General features: G+C 32.7%; 1 protein-coding gene across 1 annotated transcript in view; it reads left to right on the top strand.

Annotated features, from left to right (window-relative positions):
- The window catches only part of BMP5 (bone morphogenetic protein 5), a 107,161-nt gene that overhangs the window by 79,178 nt on the left and 3,918 nt on the right, over positions 1 to 24,065 (top strand). The window contains exons 4-5 of the mRNA XM_016145692.2: positions 10,767 to 10,961; positions 23,193 to 23,269. Coding sequence (XP_016001178.1) covers positions 10,767 to 10,961; positions 23,193 to 23,269 — 272 coding nt within the window. The remainder of the gene's footprint in view (positions 1 to 10,766; positions 10,962 to 23,192; positions 23,270 to 24,065) is intronic.

Here is a 24,065-nt window from a genome sequence, read left to right as displayed (position 1 = left end):
ATCTAGAGTAACTAATCATAAATATTGGAGCACTTAAATTTTTACTTTGTTCAAAACAAGATCTTATTAATTCTCTTTTTAGTCATATAAGATTTTCATAAACTATACTTCATGTATTTTCAAACTCATTCTATTTATCAAAACTTATTTTCTTTCTATATAAAAATCTGCTTATTTTATACTCTGATTTTTGCAGTACTTTTTACCAACATCATTTATTCTTCCATGCTAATATTTTAGATTTTTAGTTCTTCATGATTAATCCAGCTTTTACTTCTTAGGTAATAATTCATTTTAAATAAGTATTTAAACTATGTACTTCCTGTGATAGTCAATCAAAATAATATTAATTACTAATGGAAACTAACATTTCCTGAGAGTTTTTCAAAACATCAGGCATTTGCTAACCTCTTCAAAATGATTGTCTACTTTATCTTCACTGTTATTATCCTACTTTATATTTTATATGTTTTCAGAACCAGCTCTTATATACTACGACTCTCACAAATTTTATAAATTTTATATAAATTCCAAAATGAAAAAAGTATATTTTTATAATTTCCAACTAAAACAATGCTATTAATAATGACGGTTATGGAACGAAATTGAATTTTAGTGTTGGTTCTGTTGGGAATTACCTTTGGGTTTTTATATTTTCTGTCTGGAATTTAATTGTGAGCTGGCCCTCAAATGGTAATAACATTTTTATCATACTTTTTGTATTCTAAATTTAACTATAATACTTAAATGGTTATTTTAGCCCCTTACACAGTTATGGTTAATTTGATAAATTCATAAATTGAAAAAATAGTAATTTTTCTTCTGCCGGTGATTGAACTCAACATGTAATTAAATTTAGCCAATTTAATTTCTTTATTTTTAACTTGATAATGAACTTCCCCCTTCCTTTGTGCCTTGCTCTACTCACTAATGTATTGTGATAGCTCTCCTCCCCTTGTTTTCTCTCCTTCTCTGCTTTACTCTCTCTTAATCCATGCTCCCTACTGTTAGATCCTCATATCTACCTCCCCTGCCACTCTTTGTGAGGCTAGTCAAGCATCCAGTTTCCTCCCAAAAATGTATCAGTTTATGATTTTGCAAAACATCAGTATGAAATTAGTCCTTTCTCTCATTACACCATCCCCCTTCTCAGCATAAAAGCTGATAGTGAGTTGGTATTGTTCCAAGCTTAAAGAGACATTTGGCTGCCTAAATTGTGTTTTGGGAAATAACACACTGGGGTAATTCTTCTCAAAAAAATGAAAAAAAAAAAAAAAAAAACCTCTAGCAATAAAACACATTTTTAATTCATCAGTGTGCTTGGCATTTTTTTTCCCCCCTAAAAGTAGAGCTTAATTGAGTGAACCATGACTACTCTTCTAGAAACCCTATATTTTGAGCAAAAATGATTTGAAATGAATCATTGAAAATGAAAAATGAATAATCATGATTCTGATCCCTTTTAAAATATCTGTATTTATTTTTAATATCTATATTTTTCTCTCTGATCAGAACTCTGAAATGGACTTCTCATAACATAGTTTAGCCTTGTATAATAATTTGTAGTGAGAAAATAATTTTCCTTTATAAACAGATGCTATTATTGAACATAATGAGAACTAAATTAAAAATTTGAATTTGCTGTTTTATCATATACACTATAAATACAGTGTTTTAAACTAGATTTTAAAGTCAATTTCCTTTTTTTAAAAATTTATAGTATGTTTATATTTGAATGAGTGCCACATGGTAAACATAATTTGCTTATCCAAATTTTAGCATCACAACTCAGAATATACACAGAAAAGAGTTTCGAAATCAGTGACTTAAAATAAGCAGGGGAAAGTAGGACTTAGTCTTGCTTAATTATCTGGTGAAAGATATATTTTACAATTTTTTAGATTTCCCTTAATGAAAATGAATATGGAAGTGTTTGGCTACATCTATATTTCTGTTTTTGATTTTCTCTAATTCAGAACAGTAACCATGGAGCACCAATCTCACCCAATAAATGCCAATGTCAGAAACGTATTCCAGTTTTTGTTGTTTGTTATATTCCTTATTCTAGACTCTGATCCTGGTTTAATTAATGATCTGAGGAGTAAATACTTTCATTGTAATATCAATTTAGGGCCATGAAGAATATTAGATTCTCCTTATTCTTATCATACACTACCATTAACTCTGTCTTTCTCATTGATTTTTATACTGTAAGTTTAATTTATTGCTGGTGCATATCTCTTAAAGGCATATGCAGAAATACAGTAGTGCTGCTTTTGTATCGTGAGCAGAGAGCACAATGAAAAGAGAACCTTTAATCAGTATAAGATATGAGAAGTTACTGTGGTTCTGTGTGGCTGAAGTTAAACATTGACACACCTGCTATAAGCTCACAGGGCATAAAAGAACCAAAATAGAATTGAAAAGCATCGAACAATAGTATGTAACCAAGTGGTGATCAAAATTTGAAATTAGAGAGAAAATACTTTGAATGGGAAATTACATATCCCTCCTCCTTGAATATGCATACTAATTTCATTGCAGTGTGACAAGTTTCAATTTGAGTGGCTCGGAACCTGGAAAAACCACCTGCCCTCTCATGGCTGACAAGAAGTGTTGAGTGCCTTCCTTCCCACTTATGATGGAAAGTCCGGTCTTGAACTTAACAAACCAAGCAGATATAACAGTTCTTAACAGTCACAGCTTCTAAGATCTAAGATGAAACAATCCCAAAGAAAGGAAAACACTGTGTGCTTAAAGGAATAGCATACTACTTTGGGGTTGCAAGGCTGTGTTAAACATCTGATGCTTCTCTGAGCCTATTTTACTCATTTGTAAAATGTAACCATTGTTCTGAGTAGTAAAGAAGATGATGTATATAAATCGACTGGTGAAATAACTAGATAGATGACTTCAGAAGTATTGAATTAACTAAACTTCTCAATTCCCAATTTCTCTGATCCTTTTGAAGGCATGCTTGTTACTCCTTTTGAGTACTAGCTATATTTATATGTAGAGATAGTGACATTTCTCTGAGAAGGAATACAAGTTATAGAAATATGAAATTTCTACTTATGGCATGCGATCAGATGATGCTGATGATCCAGGTTCGCCAAAAGGTAAACATTCTTCAAATCCAGTTGTAATTTTGCTGTAGACAGCTCAAAGGGATGCTTTTGTTCAGAGGTGAGTACATCATGGAATCATAGTGGTATGAGATCTCGCCTTGGGACTGGTCCCTGTTTAAGGCAGGCAAGTTGACATTCTTGCTATAGGAAAAGACATGAGAAATTGGTGAAGGAAAGTTCTGCTTCTCTTTACTCAGAAGAATGTTTTGGGGTTCAACCTTCATATGTATAAGAAAGAATTAAGTCCCAAATGTCTTCTTTTGGGGGGAGGGGGTACAAAAGTAGACTCTTATCACGGCATATGCATTAGGTATTCAGTATCCATTCTTCACTTCATATTTTGGAAAATACTTTTTACTCTTTTAACTCTTTATAACATATCAAAATAATATATTTCTTTTCTGCTTTGGTAGTACTGGACTATTCTGAAGATTCTAGAAGTAGCTTGTGATCATTTCACAGGCTAATGCATCAAATTGAAGGGAAGGTCAAACATTTAACCAACCGTGCTTTTCTGTATGATAAAAATTCTTTTGAATAATATATAATATAGGCTGGTAAAAAATGTTTCCTTCAGATACTCATGAATTTCCCTATTAACTGCATTAATTTCATGCCAAAGACTACTTTCCCTCACAATAGATAAAATAAAGATATAAAATTAAATAATTTTCATGGCTATGAAACAAACTAAAATTAGTTTAAAGCCTAGAAGCTTTTTTTTTTTTTTCTTTTTACTGATATCTTAACACACTGAATGAGTTTTAAAAGAACTTTTGGTTGATTTCTGCTGAAACCACTTCATTATGGTTTTATTTAAATCTATGATTCTCAAGGAAAGAAGTATGTGTGTATATATACATTTTTTTTTATTTTAAAAAGTCATATAATAACTGGAAAAAAGATTAAAAATAATTCACTCTTCCCATGGTTTTGTGAAAAGAATGTTTCTGCTTTCTTAAAATAAATGAGGGCTGTAAGACCAACTGCTAACCAGTCTTTTGGGGGCATGTGACAGATGATGCCTGCAAAGCTTGTAGGGCCTCAAGGGAAAGGCACTATATATAAAGAGAGGAGCTATTAAAAAGTAAATGCTTATGTGAAGGTAAACTGCAAATCTTAGTTTGAGCTTCATATTTTCAGTATCTGAAAACAAGGCCCTAGTAAAAATCATTCATTGGGCTTGTCACGCCTGAGACAGTATGCCTCCTCATTTCAGACTGATGTCCCCAAGGAGACTAATTGTTTTCCATCACCTCAGTCCCACCCTCAGTGCAATAAAATATTTGAGCATTCTGGACAACTTCCACAACTAGGCACACACCTCTGGCCTTAGTCCTTTATGGTTCTCGGCCTGTCTTTCCTTAAGCCTTACCTTCTGGAGTCCCATGAGCTTCAGTTCTCAACTGGTTTCATTTTCCCCTCACAACGCCTTTAGTCATCATGCTGGTGTTTCTGACCAAATACTCACTTTTGTAATCCCCACCACTTTCTCAAACTGTAGGGAATTACAGTCCCTTTTCCACATTTTTTACAAAAAATTTCAACTCTTTTTAAATCTCTTCCTCCTTTGAACTTCTCTACCCCTCATACACACCCAATCATAGAGGAAAATGAATTCCTTCTACTGCCATATTACCAGGAATTGTAACCACATTTCTTATCTGCACATAACTTTCAACTCACATTTCATGTCAGTGCATCAGATTACGGTTCCCTCTTGCCCTCTGTGGATTTCATGCCTCCAATGTGTCTTTTCTCCTTTAATATCAGCCACATAAATCCTATCCTTATTCACATATATTATTACATTTTCCTTCTTTTGTTATTGGTACCTTTTAAATATTAAATATAGAATTGTAAATATATAGTATTTAATATAAAATAAAGTGATTATTTTTAATTTATTCTTTGAAATGTCAATATAAAGAAGAGAATGAGAAGCAAAGGCATCACACGAAGAGCCTGATTTGTTAAACAGAACCCCAGAAATACCATGAAGAATCAAAAATCTTACTACCAGCAACTCTAAAGTTTAAAAATATATTTTTTCAAATACCATTTAACTGTGAATTTCCAGTGTCACTCACTAAAATACTTTAATATTCTAGCCTTTTTGTTTTTGAGTTTATAAGGCAATGTAAAATATCTTAAAGACAGAAAAAGTTCGAACACAAATGTAAAATTCTGTTTGTGATACTTCAAATCCATGTGCTTTTATCCAGTAATAGGTCTGTGCTTTTGCTCTAAAACTGGAAACCATGCACATTTTTCATCAAATTATAACAGAGTTGAAATTCAGAGCTGGATTGCAACATACTTAAATTAAGGTTACGCTGAGTTAAAGTGCATATGGAATTTAAGTAGACAAATTGTATCTTCTCCACATTCCTTAAAATCTGATATAAAAATGATTTAGTCTATATGCTGGGTAGAGAATTCTACACATCTGCTTCTATAAAGGGTAAAATTTCAGTAAAATTTAGAGTCACAGAAACTATAATTTAAGGGCATCAAAATCAAATTTAATCATAGATTGAAAATAAGCAAAGATTAGGAAGATATTTGAATGTGAAATTATGCATTGATTTGTTTTCTGTGAAACAGTCCATCAAGGATGCTGCAAGAGTATGTTTTGAAATGAAAGAAAGGTAATTTGTGCACAAGTTCTATCACAGGTGTTTTGGGTTAAGCCGTCAATTACTGTGGATTTATAGGAGAAAAAAACAAACTGGAATTTATGCTAACATCTTAGAGTGATATCAACGTTTAGACTTTGATAAATCCTCAAATGAATGTTTTTCAAACTGTGTATTCTGGAGGAAAACTAAATGCTCCTATTTGGAACCACTTATCCTTGTAACATCAACATGTGTCTAAAGAGCTGTTTAATGTCAGAGTGTCCTTTAATAACCTTGTTTTTAAAGAAATAAACATTTCGAAAGTCACATTTTCCAAAGAGAATGGTCTGAAATACAAAACCAGTGAGTTTGGGATGGATCTTTGGCTTGCCAGTTTACCTCTTCCATGACTAAATTTGAAATAGTTCTGTCCTTAGACAGATGTAAATACAATGTCCTGACCCTAGTGCTTATACAAAGTCACAAGGGTCAGAGTAGCAGATCTGGAAGTCTTGAATCTCCAGCTTCAATTATGATAAAATTTAGTAGGTGTGAGCTCTGGCCTCATCTATGTTTCTCTTAGCTGCGCGAAGAGAAAAAGAATATTTCTTTTTAGAAGATATCCGCATAGTCCCATCTTTATTCGCTCTGTAGCTAATACAATTGTGAAATCATATGATTATATATTTGCTGTTTAGATGATTTATGTTCCCTTTATACCTGTACAATCATTTTGAGAAAAAAATAAGATGACCAAGATATGAATAGTTTTAAAAATTTTTTACATGCAAAGATTTAATGGGTATTCTTTTTGTAAATGCTAATGATAAATACCTCTGCTGATGCCAAAGTCTGGACTTCCGTTTTTGTTCTCGTTACCTGTTTCGTTTTTATAATCCAAGGATTTTATGATACACAAACTTAGGATAATTGGTCACAAACAATGTTTCATTGGGTCTGCTGCTATAGTGAAATCACTAGAATGCTGGTACATCCTTCAAAAAACCTTTCCCATCTCCTCTCCCCTGCCATTCTTGTGGGAGACACCAAGTGTATTTAAGCTTAAACAGTTCTCAACAACCAAATTCTTCTTCTCTTGTTCCTACCAAACCCATTTAGCAGATCATATCCCTTCCCTCTTCCTAGTGCACAACATTAGGGCATGGATATTATGGAAGGATAGTGTCCTCTTTATCTAAGAGCAACTTCATCCCATCACCTGCACTGTCTCTTGCTTTGGTACAATTGTTGGTGAACCTTAAAATTCTCAAAGACATCAGATTGCTGCTTGGCTCACCTTTGAGCTGCTACCACTCTCTTCTGATGTAGGGTGAACCATTTTCCATCACTTATCACATTGTTAACTAAGCTCCAAAGTAGTGATACCTTGCCCTTCCAGTATTTTACAGGGACTTTAGGTAAAAGCAGTTCTGTTATATTTTCTTGACTTCCCTTTGTTCTTTAGCAGTTAGTCATGCAACCTTATTGGAGCTGCACTGGAAGGAACTCTGAGTTATAGCCTCAAAATCACTGCTTCTTAACGCTCACTGAAACATTTATTCTGAATCTATGAGTTAGCGATTCACCTTTTCCTTAGGATGAGTTCTTTCTCATGAGGTTGCGTCATCCTTAGTCATGTATATGCCTGGTGAATTACACTTGCCAATGTTCTAGCTATGCCTAGACATGTTCAAATTTTCATATGAATAAACCTGGGCTCAAGCTGATGTCCTAATCACCTTTTAAACTTAATACTCTTTTCATTAATCCCCATTTTTATATTCACATTATCTATCTATCATTGATTCATCTATCCATCTATCTATCTATCTATCTATCTATCTATCTATCTATCTATCCACCTATCATTCTGCATATTTTTAACTAGAAATCAAAAATAAGGATCAACTTTAAAAAGTAAAACCACAGTGATACACATCTACATATAGTTTTTCTAAATCAAAATGTTTTAGGTAGGCTTCTTTATATATTTTCAATGTCTAAAATTTACTATACATTTAATAAAAAAATTTAACATGTTCAAATAAATTTTATAAAAGATTCACTATTCTCAATACATGTATCAGAGTCTGGGTCCCCATTAGCACTTCTAACAAAAACAGCTGTTCAGCCATTCAAAAAGTTTAGTCTATATAATCGAGTAGGTATATTGTGTCTGAAAGAGTAGGTCAAATAATTAATGCTTCTATGGTGTAGCTCAAGACCAAGAGTAACTGAGCAAGCATTAACTTATGGAATCTTAATAGTCACCTCATTGCTGAAGTAAAAAGGAAACCAAGAGGAAACTTAATAATATCAAAAGTTATTTTAAAGGGAGTTCACATTGGTTTGAAGGGTACTTTGCTTCACATACAATATCCACCTTTGTAAAGCCCAAGAAACCCATATTTGTAACATACACACATCTTTACAGTTTTCAGGACATAAATCTTTAGAGCAGTATTATTTCTCCACAGATAAAAATTAAAATATTGAAAGTCTTTAGAATAATAATAAAAGAAACCCTCTTGCAAACCAAAGGAAACTTGGAACGTTGTGTTAAGTGCTTATTTAACTATAAAAGGGTTTGTGTGTGTTGTAATGAATGGAAAACCAATTTTACTCTATTCCATTTGTGAACATCTTGCAGCAACCTATTTCAGTATTAGAAAGATCATATATTAAAAATGATTTCTTCAGTCATCGATGTATACAAGTAAAAATTTAGTTCCTGTTAAATTAACACTTCATTAAAAAATCAAAATAAAAGCTCAACAAATACTTTTTATGTTGTACTCCAGGACAGGAAAAAAAAAAATCAAAAATTTGAAGAACAGATTGCCAGTTATTCTATTCCATAACAGTTAAGTTTCTCAGTTCTTTTTTTTTTTTCTTTTTTTGCTGAGTTCTCTGTCATTGGAAACATCTTAAACCAATTTCAAGTGCTACACCTGAATAAACATGTTGTAAAAGTGTTTATGTATTGAAGTGGGTCAGTTCAAGGTATGGTATTTGGCTGGAACTTCTAATTTCTCTTTTTACAGCAAAAGGGCTGCCAGAAGGAGGAAGTCTGAGCTGAATTAATACATTTGTTACAGTGGAAGTAGAATGGAAACTGCTCTGACCACAAATCAAACTGCCTCTTTCACTTATGCCAGTGATAGAGTTTTTCTAAGAAATATAGACTCTGGCATAAAGCCACTGCAAGTTTGCATTTAAAAGAGAAGCCTATATGTTCATTTGTTTAAGGTTTACTGCTTTGATTATTTGTAAGTTCTTTCTTTGGTAGGACTGAGTGTAGTGGCATGTGTGAGGTGGATGGCCATTTTAGTAATTGTAGGAACCGAACAAGTTTTCCCAATACATTGTAGAACAATTGTTGAGGACCCCGATGCTGACTGGATTGGTGCACACATTTTTTTTAACCGATACCTCCACATTTAAAGGACCTCTGTGTCTGTCGCAACAGCTGCACAGCCTCACATGACACAGTCTCATTTTCTGACGGTAGAAGGTCTCTGCACAATACAAGTATACACAAAAGTGTTTATGCTGCCAAAATAAATTTTGTTAAGAGCAAGAGTTTATTTGCTGAAATGCCATTGATGCCGTTCTTTCTTCCAAGGTGGGTCAGGTCTTACAATGGACTGAGGTTGCTTCACAGTCTTTACTAAATAAATATTTTAAGAAAACATGCACATCTCTCATGGGGCAAGGCAGAGTCAATCATGCACATATTTCAAACTACATTATATATTACTCTTCAAAGGTTGGTATTTTCTGTATCTAGAGTAGAAACTTTGTATGAATTTTGATTAATTCTCGAAGTTACAATTTAAGATTAAATAGTTTATCCTTTTTGAGTAATTTTCATAGAACTAGATATCAGCCAATGGTTTTCTTTACATATATTATATATTTATATTATATATAATATCCTTTTGAGCGATAATTATTTTAAACTAGATAGACGATAACAAAAGGGAATTGTAAAAAGTGAAAAGTAGTAATACATAATTTCTAGAGTATTTGTGGACTCAAATTAACTAACACATGAGAAATAGTAAAATGCCTAGCACATACAAAGCAAATGATCCAAGCATATTTGGCATTATTATTACTATTCCAGTGGGAGAGGTACTTTATCTACTTTTAGTCTCCAGGGCACCTGGATTTCTGACTCCTGTATAGACAGGAGCTTCTTCTCTGATACACAACCACACTAATTGGCTCAGGAGGGTCTGGGATAGAGACTGGTTTAGGGACAAAGGTCAGTCTCTAAGCTCATCTGAAATTTTTCTCCTTTCTGAAAGTCTCCAGGCTTGTTTTGAATTTTCTGAAATCCTTTTAGTAAACATTCCTCAGAGGGAGAGAAATTCTGAAATTTTCTTATTTACTTCAAATTATTTCACATTGAGAAAAAAAGGGAGCTAACGCCAAACCCCCATCTCTATGTAGCAGAAGCTTCTAGAATGACCTGCAAAGAGCTTTAAGTAGAACACAGGTTTGTAAAGTTTGCTGGGCACAGGCCAGAGGTGAAGTGGGAGAAGCTATCAGCGCTAATTAACACTTGAAAGGCTTTAAGTAAGCTGGAGAAAGTAGAAACATACAGCCAACCATTCACCTTTTACCACTTAGAGAAAACTTACAGGGAATTTAATGCAGAAGAGCCTATAGCTAATGTTTCTGAAATTTGTTACATAACATGGACATTTCCAGGCTGATGATAGTCAAGCCCTCCCATGTATCCTATTGCTGACTTCTAGGTCTGAGAAGTTTGTGGAGGCAGCTGGAGGGTGTTCTGAGGTGGAAGAATAATGCAACCCGAAAAACCAAGCATGGATAGTTGTCTGTAATAGTAAACTTTGAATGTTTATAAGAATCTTTGGCCTGTGAAGGAAACATTCTGATAATGTTTTAAAACTTTTTCCTTTTTCAAAGTACGTTCAGGATTCATTCACATCAGGTAAACTTTATCTCTTTTTCATAAACCAAGTGCTTGTGCATTCTGTTCTAGGACGTAGTATCAACGTAAAATCTGCTGGTCTTGTGGGGAGACATGGGCCTCAGTCAAAGCAACCATTCATGGTGGCTTTCTTCAAGGCAAGCGAGGTACTTCTTCGATCTGTGAGAGCAGCCAACAAACGGAAAAATCAAAACCGCAATAAATCCAGCTCTCATCAGGACTCTTCCAGAATGTCCAGTGTTGGAGGTAAGATAAAACCAGAGCAGCAGTTGTGCACAGAGAGTTATGGGGTCACATGTTGCAAATCAAGTAGCCACAATAAATTTACCCTCTGGATGTATACCTTTATTTGGTTTATTAAATCATCCAGCAATGTATCTAGCATCTCCAGAATGTTTCATCAGTGAATCACACAGTAATTCTTTTTAAAATAAGTATGGCTTACCTTCACATGTTGAAAGATTCAGTTCAAATTAAAACCAAGCTGGCAGTAATAAAATTATGAAATGGCTACATCAACAAAGTCTAGCCAAAACTGAATTGTACAATTCGCTGAGCTGACTTCCCCAGGGCCTCTCAGATGTAAATGGGTAACCAAGTAAATTCAACATAAAAATATTTCTTTAGTACTTAAAACAATACATGTGAATCAGGCACCTTAATTTTTTTTTTCTGACAATAGAAGTAGAAATTAAGATAATTAGGATAATATTTATATTTTTATTAATTATTTGGAGGGCTATTATCTAGATAATCTACTTTAAGTGTGTGTATATTCACACAAGTGTATATAAAATCTAACAATGAAATATAACAAATACATAATTGATCCTAATAAGCTTGCAATTTAATCTACTTAAAATTTTTTTTTGAATTATAGTTAATATACAATATTATATTAGTTTTAGGTGTACAACCCATCCCTTTAAACCTTTTTCCATCTGGCAAATGTCAAAATGTTCTCTGTATCCATGACTTTGTTTCTGTTTTGTTTGTTCATTTTATTTTGTTTTTTAGATAACATATATGAGTGAAATCATATGTGATTTGTCTTTCTTTGTCTGACTCATTTCACTTAGCATAATACCTTCTAGGTCTACCCATGTTGTTGCAGATGGCAAGATTTCATTCTTTTTAATGGCTGAGTAATATTCTATTATATATATGTACCATTTCTTTATCCATTCATCTACTGACAGACACAGGTTGCTTTCATATCTTGGCTATTGTAAGTAACTCTGCAATAAATATATGGACATAGATGTCTTTTAACTGGTAGAAAGGAGATAAAAGTACAGTTGATCTGAATGTATCTAATTACCAAAATCTGAAGTGATTTAATCATATTATTTATGCCAATAAGTATTTTGGTTTGTCCAGGCTGCAAACAGATTGTCATAAGCTGTTTTTAGATGAAAATGATGGCTATTTTATTCCGAGAAATTATCTTTATTTACATATAATAAGTCTATTTGAAGGGGAAAAACTTACCTTGGAACAGGGGTTCCCAAGCCCCAGGCCATGGACTGGTACTGGTCCGTGGTCTTTTAGGAACTGTGCTGCACAGTAGAAGGTGAGCAGTGGATGAACAAGTGAAGTTTCATCTGAATTTGCAGCCGCTCCCCAGCGCTAGCATCACTGCCTCAGCTCCTCCTCAGATAATCAGGCATTAGATTCTCATAGGAGTACCCATCCCTGGTGCCAAAAAGGTTGAGGACTGCTGCCCTAGAACATCCCAACTTAATATATCATATTTGTTTATTTGTAAAATATGCATTCTTCCTTGTTAATGGCCACCACATGCAGAGTACTTGGGAGGTAAAATAGATGAGCTGGTAAATAAAACAGACATAATCCTTGCATATTTTTTTTTAGCGAATTAGAATGCTTTGCTCTTCCAAAAAGACACATTCGGACTGTTTGCCATCATTCCTAAAATCTTCTTTTTTTTTCCCCTAAATCACTTGAAACTGACAAACCATACTGCACTTTTTATTACTCAAACATGTTTGAGTGTTAAATAAGAATGATTACAAACAAGACAAAAACATATAACTGCTTTTTTTTTTTTAATGTTTGTTTGCTTTTGCATCTGGGACTCTCAACAGATATTAGATGGAATTCATTGGAATCTTCCTAAATTATGAACACCAGGAAAATCATGTTAGAAAGAAGTCTATTTGGTATAGGTAGCAACAGAAGCATGGGAGATGATATCCATATAGAATTACATTATACCAAATTACATGTTACATTTAGAGTGATGTTTTAAAATAATTTTCCAATAAATAAGTTTAATCATCTTTTTCACTTGAAAGTAAAACATGATAGTAATGCTCTATTATAAAGCCATTTTATAAAGATTTTCATAAAATATTTAGGTTGGTAAGAATTATAATTGGTAAATATGAAAGATGGAGAAAAATAACTTCCTAAGACCTTTCCTTCCCTGTAAATACTAGCCTGTCAAAGTTGTATATTTTTCTTTTCATGTAGAATGGTTCTAAAATTGGTTGAAATGTTTTTAATTTAATATAGCAGACTGCATTAAGTAAAAAGTTTGTTAAAACTCGAATAGATAGTAAATAATTTTTGAGGAAATTACAAAGGGAAAAGCATAAGTTCCATATTTATTATTAGAGCTCTTAACTACTCTGGCAGAGGCGGTGCAGAGACTGAAATCATCAAAGTCCTTTTCCCTATTGGTGAACTCTATTTATCTTCTCTTCCTGACCACAAGTAACAAATGTACTTCTATAACCAGCGATGAATAAAACATATGGGACAGAAATCACAGAACTTTTCACCAGTTTCCTAACACCATTTAGAGTACAAAATTATTCTAATATAGACCAATATTTTCTTTTCAGAAAGTTTGTCATTGGCAACCATTTCTGTGAAATATGTCATAGATGGTTTTGGAGCGTTTTCATATTTAGATAATAAGAAGGATGAAAGTAGCTGGTTTGTGTCTACGAGACTTAACCTTTAAATAGATAGTAATCAAGCAGATTGGAAAAATCTCATAGAATTTTGCCTAAAAGACAGGGATTTAAGGAAAAGAATAAAACCAGTATAAACACAAAATTTGATACTTAGGATTCTTGAAATGCCAGTGAAGTTTTAAAATTATCCAAATAGAAATAATAAATGCTGTAATAGTACATAGGCTTTTACAGTAAAATACTGTGCAAAGACTCCATGGTTAAAAAAGGAGGGTGGGGGGAAGAGTTGTAGTAGATGTTTTCCTGATTGTATTTTTTTTCCCAAATCACATCATCAAATGTTAGTCCAGGTCATTATTGCTGTCTTTGCCCTATTTCTCACTTCAAAGATTCTTGCCTTCCAATTTCTCAATGCTCCTTTATTCTCCCATACTCTTATGCAAGAAGCTAGAACAGTGTCTAGGATAAAACGGAAACCCTCAAATACTCACTGAATCAGTTAATGTGTTGGCTGTATGAGAAAAACTAACTTTCTTTTTCAGATAAATATACATAGAACCACTGCTCCCAGATTGATAAAAATTTAAAGAGCAAGATGCTATTCTAAGGACTTTATCAGTTCTGAAAATAATAGAGCTTTAAGAATTTAGTACTAAAAGGGCAAATGGCAAGTACTGGTTCACTGCAGAACTGCTTGAAAAGACTACCTTATTGTGTACTTGATACGGGAATCTTTGAAGGCGAATCATTTTTGGCCCTGCCTGAAACCATGGTGATTTCTTAGGACAAGTCTTTCAAAAAGTCATTAAAATGAAAACATTCTGCACTTATTTTCAACTCTGATTGTTGACTCTGTCTCTTGCCTGCTGAATACAATGTAAAGTAATGCTTCTTGGACAAACATATTAATCGAAACCAGAAAGAACAATTAGTTGAAATTATTCGTTTAGGATGGTTTATATCACATAATTAATATACATTTTAATTATTTAAATACAATCAAATCATAAGTAAGACTAAAGTTCTCTTTTGATCACCTAATCCTTTTGTCATAGATTACCTTAATACAAACATCTACAGGCTATGTGTACTTCCAGATCTCTTCCTCCATATATAAGTCTCTTTTAGATACTATATTTTCATTATGCATTTTTAATTACATGAAGGATATGTTTTATATACTTTAAGACTGTCTTTTAGAGCAGTTTTAGGTTTACAACAAAATTGAGAAGAAGGCAGAGATTCCCCGTGTACTCCTTGTCCTCACTCATGCATAATCTCCCCTGTCAGCATCTATCACTGGAATGGTACATGTGTTACAAAGATGAACCTGCACTGACACATCACAGTCACCCAAGTTTATACTTTACATCAGGGTTCACTCCTGGTGTTATACATTCTCTGGGTTTGGACAAATGTATAATGACATATATCCATTCCTAGAATATCATGTGGTATATTTTCACTGCTCTAAAAATCCTCTGTCCTACTCATCCCTCCCTGCCCCTACCAACCACCTATCTATTTATTGTCGCCATAATTTTGCCCTTTTCAAAATACTATATAGTTGTTTTTATGTAATTTTAAACAACTATCTCAGCCAACTTTCAAATTGGCGACCTCATTCTTTTAACTGCTGCAATATATTTAATAGTGCTTATATCAGAGTTTATTTAATCATGTCTCTCTTAAAAGACATTTTGGTTGTTTCTAAATTGGAGTTCTCAAAATCAATGCTGCAGTGCAAATACTACAAGGCTACATATATAAAATGTTTCTAATCCAAATTATTTCTGCAGTAATTAACACTAAAAGTTGGTATCTGTATACTGAGTCATGCAAAATCTTGGGACTCTCTCCTAAAACAGTAATTATTTTGATGCATATAATATCTAGCTCTCTCACTCTATCTATCTATCTATCTATCTATCTATCTATCTATCTATCTATCATCTATCTATCCATCTATCTATCTATCATCTGTCACTTATCCCACTTATCTATATATCATTCTGTCATTTAATCATAGGTCTGCTATTTACTAGTTGTAGAATCTTGGACAAGATATGTCACCTCTCTCTGCCTCTGTCACTTCATTAGTAAAGTGGGAATGTTAATAATACCTGCCTCATAGGGTAAGATTATATGAATTGTGAGAATTAAAAAAGTTAATATATATAAAGAACTGAGAAGAGGGGCACATGCCTATTATAGTGTTATCTATTCTCATTGTTATTTTTTAAATGACTTCATATAGTTTGGTTTTTCAGAACTGGTACATAAAGAATTCAGACTCTTACAGCAGAGAAAACTAGAAATTGCCTCTCTCTTATTAATAAGTGTCCATACCCCCTGATACTTTATTGGGATTTGCTGGCCTTTGGGACTTCAGAAGCAAAAGGGATTTTAGCATCCTTAAGTTACTTTGGCCAATCCATCTAAGCAATTGATTATATAATAGTAAAAATAAACTTTTCAGTAGACATTAATGGAGTCTGTCTGTATCATCTCTGTCTAAAGAGAATCCACAGAAAGAGTATATATAACTAGGAATAATTTATTATAAAAATATTCAATATTAAATAAGCACCCATTATGTGACAAGTACAGTATTAACTATATGTTCATAAAAGATGGATGGCATAAAGACCTTGCTTTCTTAAAAAATCACTTTCATAGACAATAGGAAAGACGTACATTAGTAATTACCGAGAGGTAAATTTTATTAGAGTAGGTGTAAGGTAGTGTGAGAATAGTAAGGATAGAGAATCTAAGCAGTGCTAAGTATACCCCAAAAGACTTCATGAGAGATTTCGTAAGAAAGAATAGACATTTTCCAGAAATAGAAAGGAGGATGAAACCATTTCATATTGATGCGTGCAGTTATAGAGCCAAGTGCTAATGTCAAATGGCTGGACATGCAAGTACTCTCATGTGAGAAGAGTGTGATATCAGCTAGAAAAATTTGCAGGAACCAAATCATAAAGAATAGTATGTGATAGTAAGGAGCTATGGTGTCTTCATAAAGGCAATTAGGAAAAGGAAAGTCATAATCAGATATGCATTTTAAAAATTTAAATTTGGCATCAGAGTGAAGGACGGAATGCCAAGGGAGGAAACTGAAAGCCCAAATATGATTAGGAGGCTAGTCCAACACCCCAAGCAATAAAGATTATAGATTGGAAAGAGTGGAAGTGGAAACCCAAACATGTGGGATGAGGCCAAGTGGGGCTGGGTGAAATGGAACTTTGAGTTAGGAGTGTTAAAAATAAGTGGAAGGTGTAGGAAAAGATGTGGATATGATCCCAAATTGTTAGATGAAGCATACGATTTGACAGTGCCATAAAAAACAAAGAAAGAAAAATGTCAAGGATAGAGCCTCCAGTGGGAACCTCAATATCAAGCATAGACTATGGAGAAAGAGCAATTCCATGAAAGAGGCAAAGGTCTGATAGTCTGAGATGTAGAAGAGTAGAAATAGAGCATTATCCTAGGATGAAGTTATCAGAAGAGGATGTTGAGGATGTATGAAGAAACCAAGAACACAAAGGGCTTCCAACAGGTTAACTGGTCTAGATATGAGTCACTTTAGTGGAGCTTTGTGGACCAGGTTAGTGAAGGATATGAGGGAGAAAAAAAATCAAGAAACTTACTAGATTTTCTGGCTTGGGCCATGAGATGATTGGTGATCTCGTTGATCAAAATAGCATCAAAGAGATGTGAAATCAGAAGTAAAAATAGTAAGTAGGAGGCGTCTTGGAAACTTGCATTTAGAGATTTCTGACAGGCAGTTTAAAACTCAATTTTGTGGACAGGTTTTTATGCCAAGAAGCTCTAAGGTGAGAATGTTTTTGGATCATCCACATAGATGCTTTGCTAAGCAGAGTTAAGCAAACACACCAGATAGTTGTTATTTTGTGGTCTATGTTTTGCATCATACATTTGTACAGAGACTAACACAGCTATCCATACACAAATAAATATCACTAATTCCTACTGGGTTTTGCAAAATTCAAGTTAAAAGTTCACTGGATATGGAAGATGGTGATTAAACCAAAGAAGTAATAACATTTTAAAGTAGGGGTAATTATTATTTTGTGTTTATCACGACTTTATCTCCAAGGCCAAATCAAAATTTACATTATTGAATATTCGTCTGTAGCATCATTTCTGCTTTTTTTCCTTCTTGTACCCTTATTCATTTGTCATTTCCATTTTCCATAAATTAATTAAAATCCTGACTCCTTTATGACATTTTCCCTTTGGGAACTAAGTGTGAGAATATTAATATCTTCTCTTTTACTTTGAAGCTCAGCATTTCACCATATTTGGCTTGTTTAAGCTATTGATGTGCTTAAATGTTAAATTATATTTTGAAATTTTTTTTATTTACAGATTTATCAGTATTTTGTCCCTTAAAGAAGCTAATAATAGATTTAAAAAAGAAGCCCATATTGGTATACAGAGGTTTTTGGATTTGATTTTCTTTTGTACCCTTCATAGCTAGACTAGTCTATGTTTATTTGGTTGTTTTGTCAGGGACTAGTAGACTGACCATTGAAGCCCTATGTAGATCTCAGAATTTATTTTAACCACATTTAACATCCATGTATTTTATTTTGTTTTTCACAATATTTTTTTAAGGCAAAATAATTTTTAAAATATCAAGCTGAGAAAAAAATCGAATTTGCTTTCTTTTCAGAAATTGACCATAAAAATAATTGGCATGAAGTATTTAACAATATTTTCAATATGTTGGTACTAGTTTCCCAATATTATTACAGAGAAATGCTGTATTTATGATACCTACATTGTGCCTCAGGGATGTTAGCATACTTCTCTAGTGTTGGCTGCGGCACCAGAATGTTTTAGTAATTCTTGCACGACTCCTTATTTGTGTGTAAGTTCATCAACAGTAGCATTATGTCCATTTTATTTTAATATCTCAAGGGCTGCCAATCAATATCTTTGAAAGATATAAATCTAATTTCCCTACCCTTCCTCCCACAGTTTATTCAGCCAACTATTTATAGTAAACCTAACTGCAGACTTTGCTGGTTTGGATACAACATTTACTTCACTCAGTATCCATTAATTTTTATTTCTGACAGAATAAGCATATGGTCCTAACGCTCTATGAAATCAGATTCTTGGAACCAGATTCTGTTATAAATTTCATTGCTCGTTACCTTTATGTGATGTTACATTATATACATCACTTAGCCTGCACGAAGAGCTGCATAGATGGAACAGATATATTTTTACTTTAAGTTTTATTTTCTTTTTTTATAAATATGGAATTCAAATAACCATATACATATTTTATGGCTTTTCATATATACTCGTGTGTGTTATTGGCTACAATGTCTTTGTTCACATTCAATGTTTTAAATTAAGATGAGGATAAAAGAATAAATATCCCCCTTATTGTCTGATGTAGGAGTTGGCAAAGTGCGTCCTGAGAGCCAAATTCAGCCCATTGCCTGTTTTTGTTTAGCCCAATTGCTAAGAATGTTTTTTACATTTTTAAATGTTTAAAAAAGAATCAAAAGAAGAATATTTTGTTTCATGTAGAAATCACATAAAAATCAAATTTTAGTATTCATAAGTTAAGTTTTATTGGAATATAGCCACATCCATTCATTTACATATTGTCTATGGCTGCTTTTGTATTATAGTTGCAAAGTTGAGTTGTTTCAAGAAAGACTCCTTAGCTTAAAATATTTATTATCTGTCTTTTAAAGAAAAAGTTTGCTGGCTCCTGGCATAACACATAGCTGACTTTTTGCAAATTCTAAATATCAAGAAGTTCATGCAAACAAACTAATACCATAATCAATTTTTCCTTTTCCCTAAAAATTATAGAGGGAAACTACCATTTAATTTTATTGTACTTAGCGTTACAGTACACTTTTCCACTGTCTAAACAAAGTTAACCTGTGCAATTCTCATAAAGGGCAATGTTTACCCAAAGAGTGCCAAGTTTCAAATAAATCCTTTCCTCCATCTTCCGTCATTACTGACATATTTAATTTGTTTTAATGAAGGTAATTGCACAGTGGGAATAACTCTGATCTAGAAGGAAAAATGTCTCTGAGTTCAAAATTTAATTATTATCTTATTTTGTAGACTGACATTAAATAAATAAATAGTTGATATAACTGTGAAAGGCAGATGACAGGGTCCAATAAGACAGGCTCTTTGGATCTTTGATGTGTCTACATTTTTATTAGAAGTTGAGGATAATTAAACTGGAAGGTGATACCTTAAGACAGACTGCTCTGCATAGTAAACCAACTACATTGATTTTCCAGAGACAACTGTCAGAGTAAATGTAGCATTTATTTCTTGAAGAAAAAGTTAACTGTCTTTTTTGAAAATAAATTATTTTGCTGACACTCTTACCCTAAATGTTTCCCTCATTCATATTTCGTATTGGAAATGATCAAAATGGGTTAGCTTTTAAAAATTGGTATTAAGTGTGAACAAACTTCAAATAAAACAATATAGAAAGATTTTCTGTAAAGTTCTGTGTTTCTTTGGTGTTTTATTCTGGAAGCAAGATTAGAGCTCTCCATTTATCCTTAACTTTCTTAAACAATATAAAAGGTTATGGGTTTTTCAGGTTATAGTCCAAAATATAGAATAGAAATAATGTATTTCCTTTGCTTCAAATCATTTACAGAATATTCTGAGAAATTTATTTATTAATGTCTCAAATATTTGAGTACCTACTGCATTCCAGGTACTGTTCCTGACACTTGTAAAACAAACAGAACCAAACAAGAATTTTACCCTTGTGGAGTTGACATTCTTGTAGGAGGAAACAGACAAGAACCCATATACATAATAAATGAGTAAAAATAATGTAGTAAAAATGATAAATGAAATGGGAAAAAATCAGAGTAAAGGGAAGGAGATGAGAGTAGTGAGAGTAGTGATCTTAGGGTAATCAGTGAAGTCTTCATTGACAAGATGATGCTTAAGTGAAGAAACAAACAAGCTGTAAATTTTAGCTATATAGATATCCAAGGGAAGAGCATTTCAGGGAGAAGGAATAGTGAGATTGAAGGCCCTAAGGTGGAGGGAAGCTGACCTGTGTGCAAAACAAGGTGGTATCATGGCCAGAGTGTATGAAGGAAAGGAAGAGTAGTGGGAAATGAGTCAGAGAGGTAATGGAGCCAAATCATATAGCCTTGAAAGCCAATGTGAGAATATTTCATTCTCATGGATATGGGAAATCATTATTGGACACTTTGCTGGGGAGTGATGAAATTCAATTGCCTTATTTAAAAATATATTTGGCTGTTTTGTTTTAAGAGAGCCAGGCAGAAGCAGGAAGAATATTAATGAGTATATTGCAATAATTCAGGTGAAAAATGATAGTGGCTTGGATGAGGACTGGTTGTGAAGATAGTGAGAGTGGGTGTCCTTTGGACCTATTTGAAGGAAAAATGTACAGGATTTCCTAGAAAATTGGATGTGAGAGTGAGAGAGGAGAAAAAAGAAGTCTGTTTTGACTTCGAATTATTTGTTTGTTTATTGATTTTTTAATTTAAAATATTTATAAAACTGGTATAATATTTATAATTTGAAGTGAGGCCATGTGACACCTCCAGCCTCGTTCTTTTTTCTCAGGATGCTTTGACTATTTGAGGTCTTTTGTAATTCCATATAAATCTGATGTTTTATTCTATTTCTTTTTAAAAAAATGCCATTGGGGTTTTGATGGGGATTGCATTAAATCTATATATTGCTTTGAGTAATCTGACCATTTTAACCATGTCGACTCTTCCAATCCATGAACAAAGACTATATTTCCATATTTTTGTGTCTTCTTCTATTTCTTTTAATAATGTCTTATAGTTTTCAGTGTATTGGTCCTTCACATACTTTGTTAAGTTTATTTCTACATATTTTATTCATTTTATTGCAATTGTAAAAGGAATTGCTTTTTATTTTTCTGAAATTTCATTTTTAGTATACATAGGAATGCAATGAATTTTTGTATGTTGATTTTGTATCCTGCAGCTTTATTCTATTTGTTATTGTTTTTAATAGTTTTTTTTTTTTCAGTGGAGTCTTTAGGTTTTACTATATAAGCAATCATGTCATCTGCAAAAGTGACAATTTGACTTCTTCATTTCTATCTTGGATACTTTTGATTTGTTTCTTTTTCCTTATTGCTCTAGCTAGGACTTTCAATACTATAGTGAATAAAAGTGGTGAGAGTAGACATCCTGTCTTTTCCTGATCTTAGAGGAAAAGATTTCAGTTTTTCATTATTAATTATATTAGCAGAGGGCTTGTCATATATGACATTTATTATATTGAGGTATTTTCCTTCTATATCCATTGTGTTAAGTGTCTTAATCATAAATGGGTGCTGTATCTTGTCAAATGCTTTTTCTGCATCTATTGACATAATTATATGATTTTATCCTTTATTTTGGGGAAGAAAATGGACCCTCATACACTACTGGTAAATTTATAATTTAAATTAGTAAAATGGTAAAATGTAAATTGGTACAGCCACTATAAAATACAGTTTCCTCAAAAATTTAAGAATAGAATAACCATATGACTCAGCAATTCCTCTTCTGAGTATCTACACAAAAATTTGAAAACATTTATTTGTAAAAATAGATGTACCCCAATATTTATTGCAGCACTATTCATGGTGGCCAAGACATGGAAACAACTAAAGTGTCCTTCATCAGGTGATTGGTTAAAGATGTGGTACATATATACGAACAAATAGTACTCGGACATAAGAAAATATGAAATACTGCCATCTATGACAACATGGATGGGTCTTGGGATGATCATGCTAAGCAAAATAAGTCAGACAAAAAAAGTTGAGAACTATATGATTTCATTCATATGTGGGATATAAAACTGAAAGCAACAAATGAACAAGACAAACAGAGACTCATGGATACAGACAATAGCTTAGTGGTTACCAGAGGGGAAGGGGGAATGTAAATAAGGGTAAAGGAGGTCAAATACATGGTTACAAAAGGAAATTTGACTAGGTGGTGAACACAATTTGCTATATATGGATGATGTATTTTAGAATTGTACACTTGAAACCTATATAATATTATTAACCAATGTTACCCCAATAAATTTAAATTAAAGCCAAAAAATATTATGTGAACATTTACTATGTATAAACATATGAAGTGCCACTATAGTGTGTACAAATTAATGATTAAACATTCATTGAGCAGCGTTCAATGAATTTCAAGCAGCAGGCTGTGAATCATTACATGGGAGAGAGGGTAGATCTAACAAAATCCTTATTAGAACCTCAAAAGGTAAATGATATTGTCTACCTTTTACAGAATAAGAAACTCATGACAAGTGACTTGTCTGATGTTCACATGGTTAGTAAGTTGCTCTAGCTTTAAGATCAAACTCATATTTTATAACTTTAAATACAGCCTCTTTTTTATCAGTAACCTCACAAAAGAAATATTAGTATACCCAATAAGCTGCCATTTGTTTAAAATCTGATTTTTATCTTCAGATTATAATACAAGTGAACAAAAACAAGCCTGTAAGAAGCATGAACTTTATGTGAGTTTCCGGGATCTGGGATGGCAGGTAAGGATGATCAGTCATTTTAGGTGTTTCTTTTTACTTTATGATAAGTCCTGAGTTACTTGTAATCTTTGTTAGTAATTTTTCTAATACAGTAAGTAATTATTTTTAACATGTTTATTCAGTATATGGGTTATGCACATCATTTTAGTTTTCCATTATTGTTCACCACACCATTGAAACATAATTTTTAGATTTTATAGTTCAAAAACAACTATTTTGAAGAAATGTAACCCTATACTTAGAAAGTAAAAAAAGTGCTGTTGTTTAAATAGCACTTTTCAATAATTTTACATTTGGGCCAAGTCGTACCTCTCTGGGAAAAAAATTAAGGTACCCATTATATGTGCCAATTTTTTAGCTTTCTAAAATCTTTCAGTTACAGTTTTCAAGAATTTGCTCCAATTCATTTCTTCTAAAGAAACTAAAGTTAATGCATGAAAGAAAAGAAAAACAGCACAAGGAAGAAATATCAAAGATTTAGGAGGTTATTAAGATTCTAAAACCAGAAATGACTTATTAAGAAGTAATGAGAATTATCTCAAGTTTATTCCTTTTTTTTTTTTTCTGATTCACTTGAGCTTTCCAGAGTTCATCATTTCCTGTTTAAACAATATTTAGACTATTTTGTGATTTTGGTGTTATTCATGAATGCATGCATTAATACATACTATGAATATTATACATAACAACCTCTTGGGAGAAATTAGAGGACAATTTCTTGAGAAAATATTTATACTTTTGTTGTAATCTTCAACTTAAAAATAAATTTAGGCCTTTGGGGAGGCTATCTTTTTTA

The sequence above is a fragment of the Rousettus aegyptiacus genome, unplaced genomic scaffold, assembly GCF_014176215.1.
Source record: "Rousettus aegyptiacus isolate mRouAeg1 unplaced genomic scaffold, mRouAeg1.p scaffold_m13_p_1, whole genome shotgun sequence".
Lineage (NCBI taxonomy): Eukaryota > Metazoa > Chordata > Mammalia > Chiroptera > Pteropodidae > Rousettus > Rousettus aegyptiacus.
This window is presented reverse-complemented; position numbering and strand designations above follow the sequence as displayed.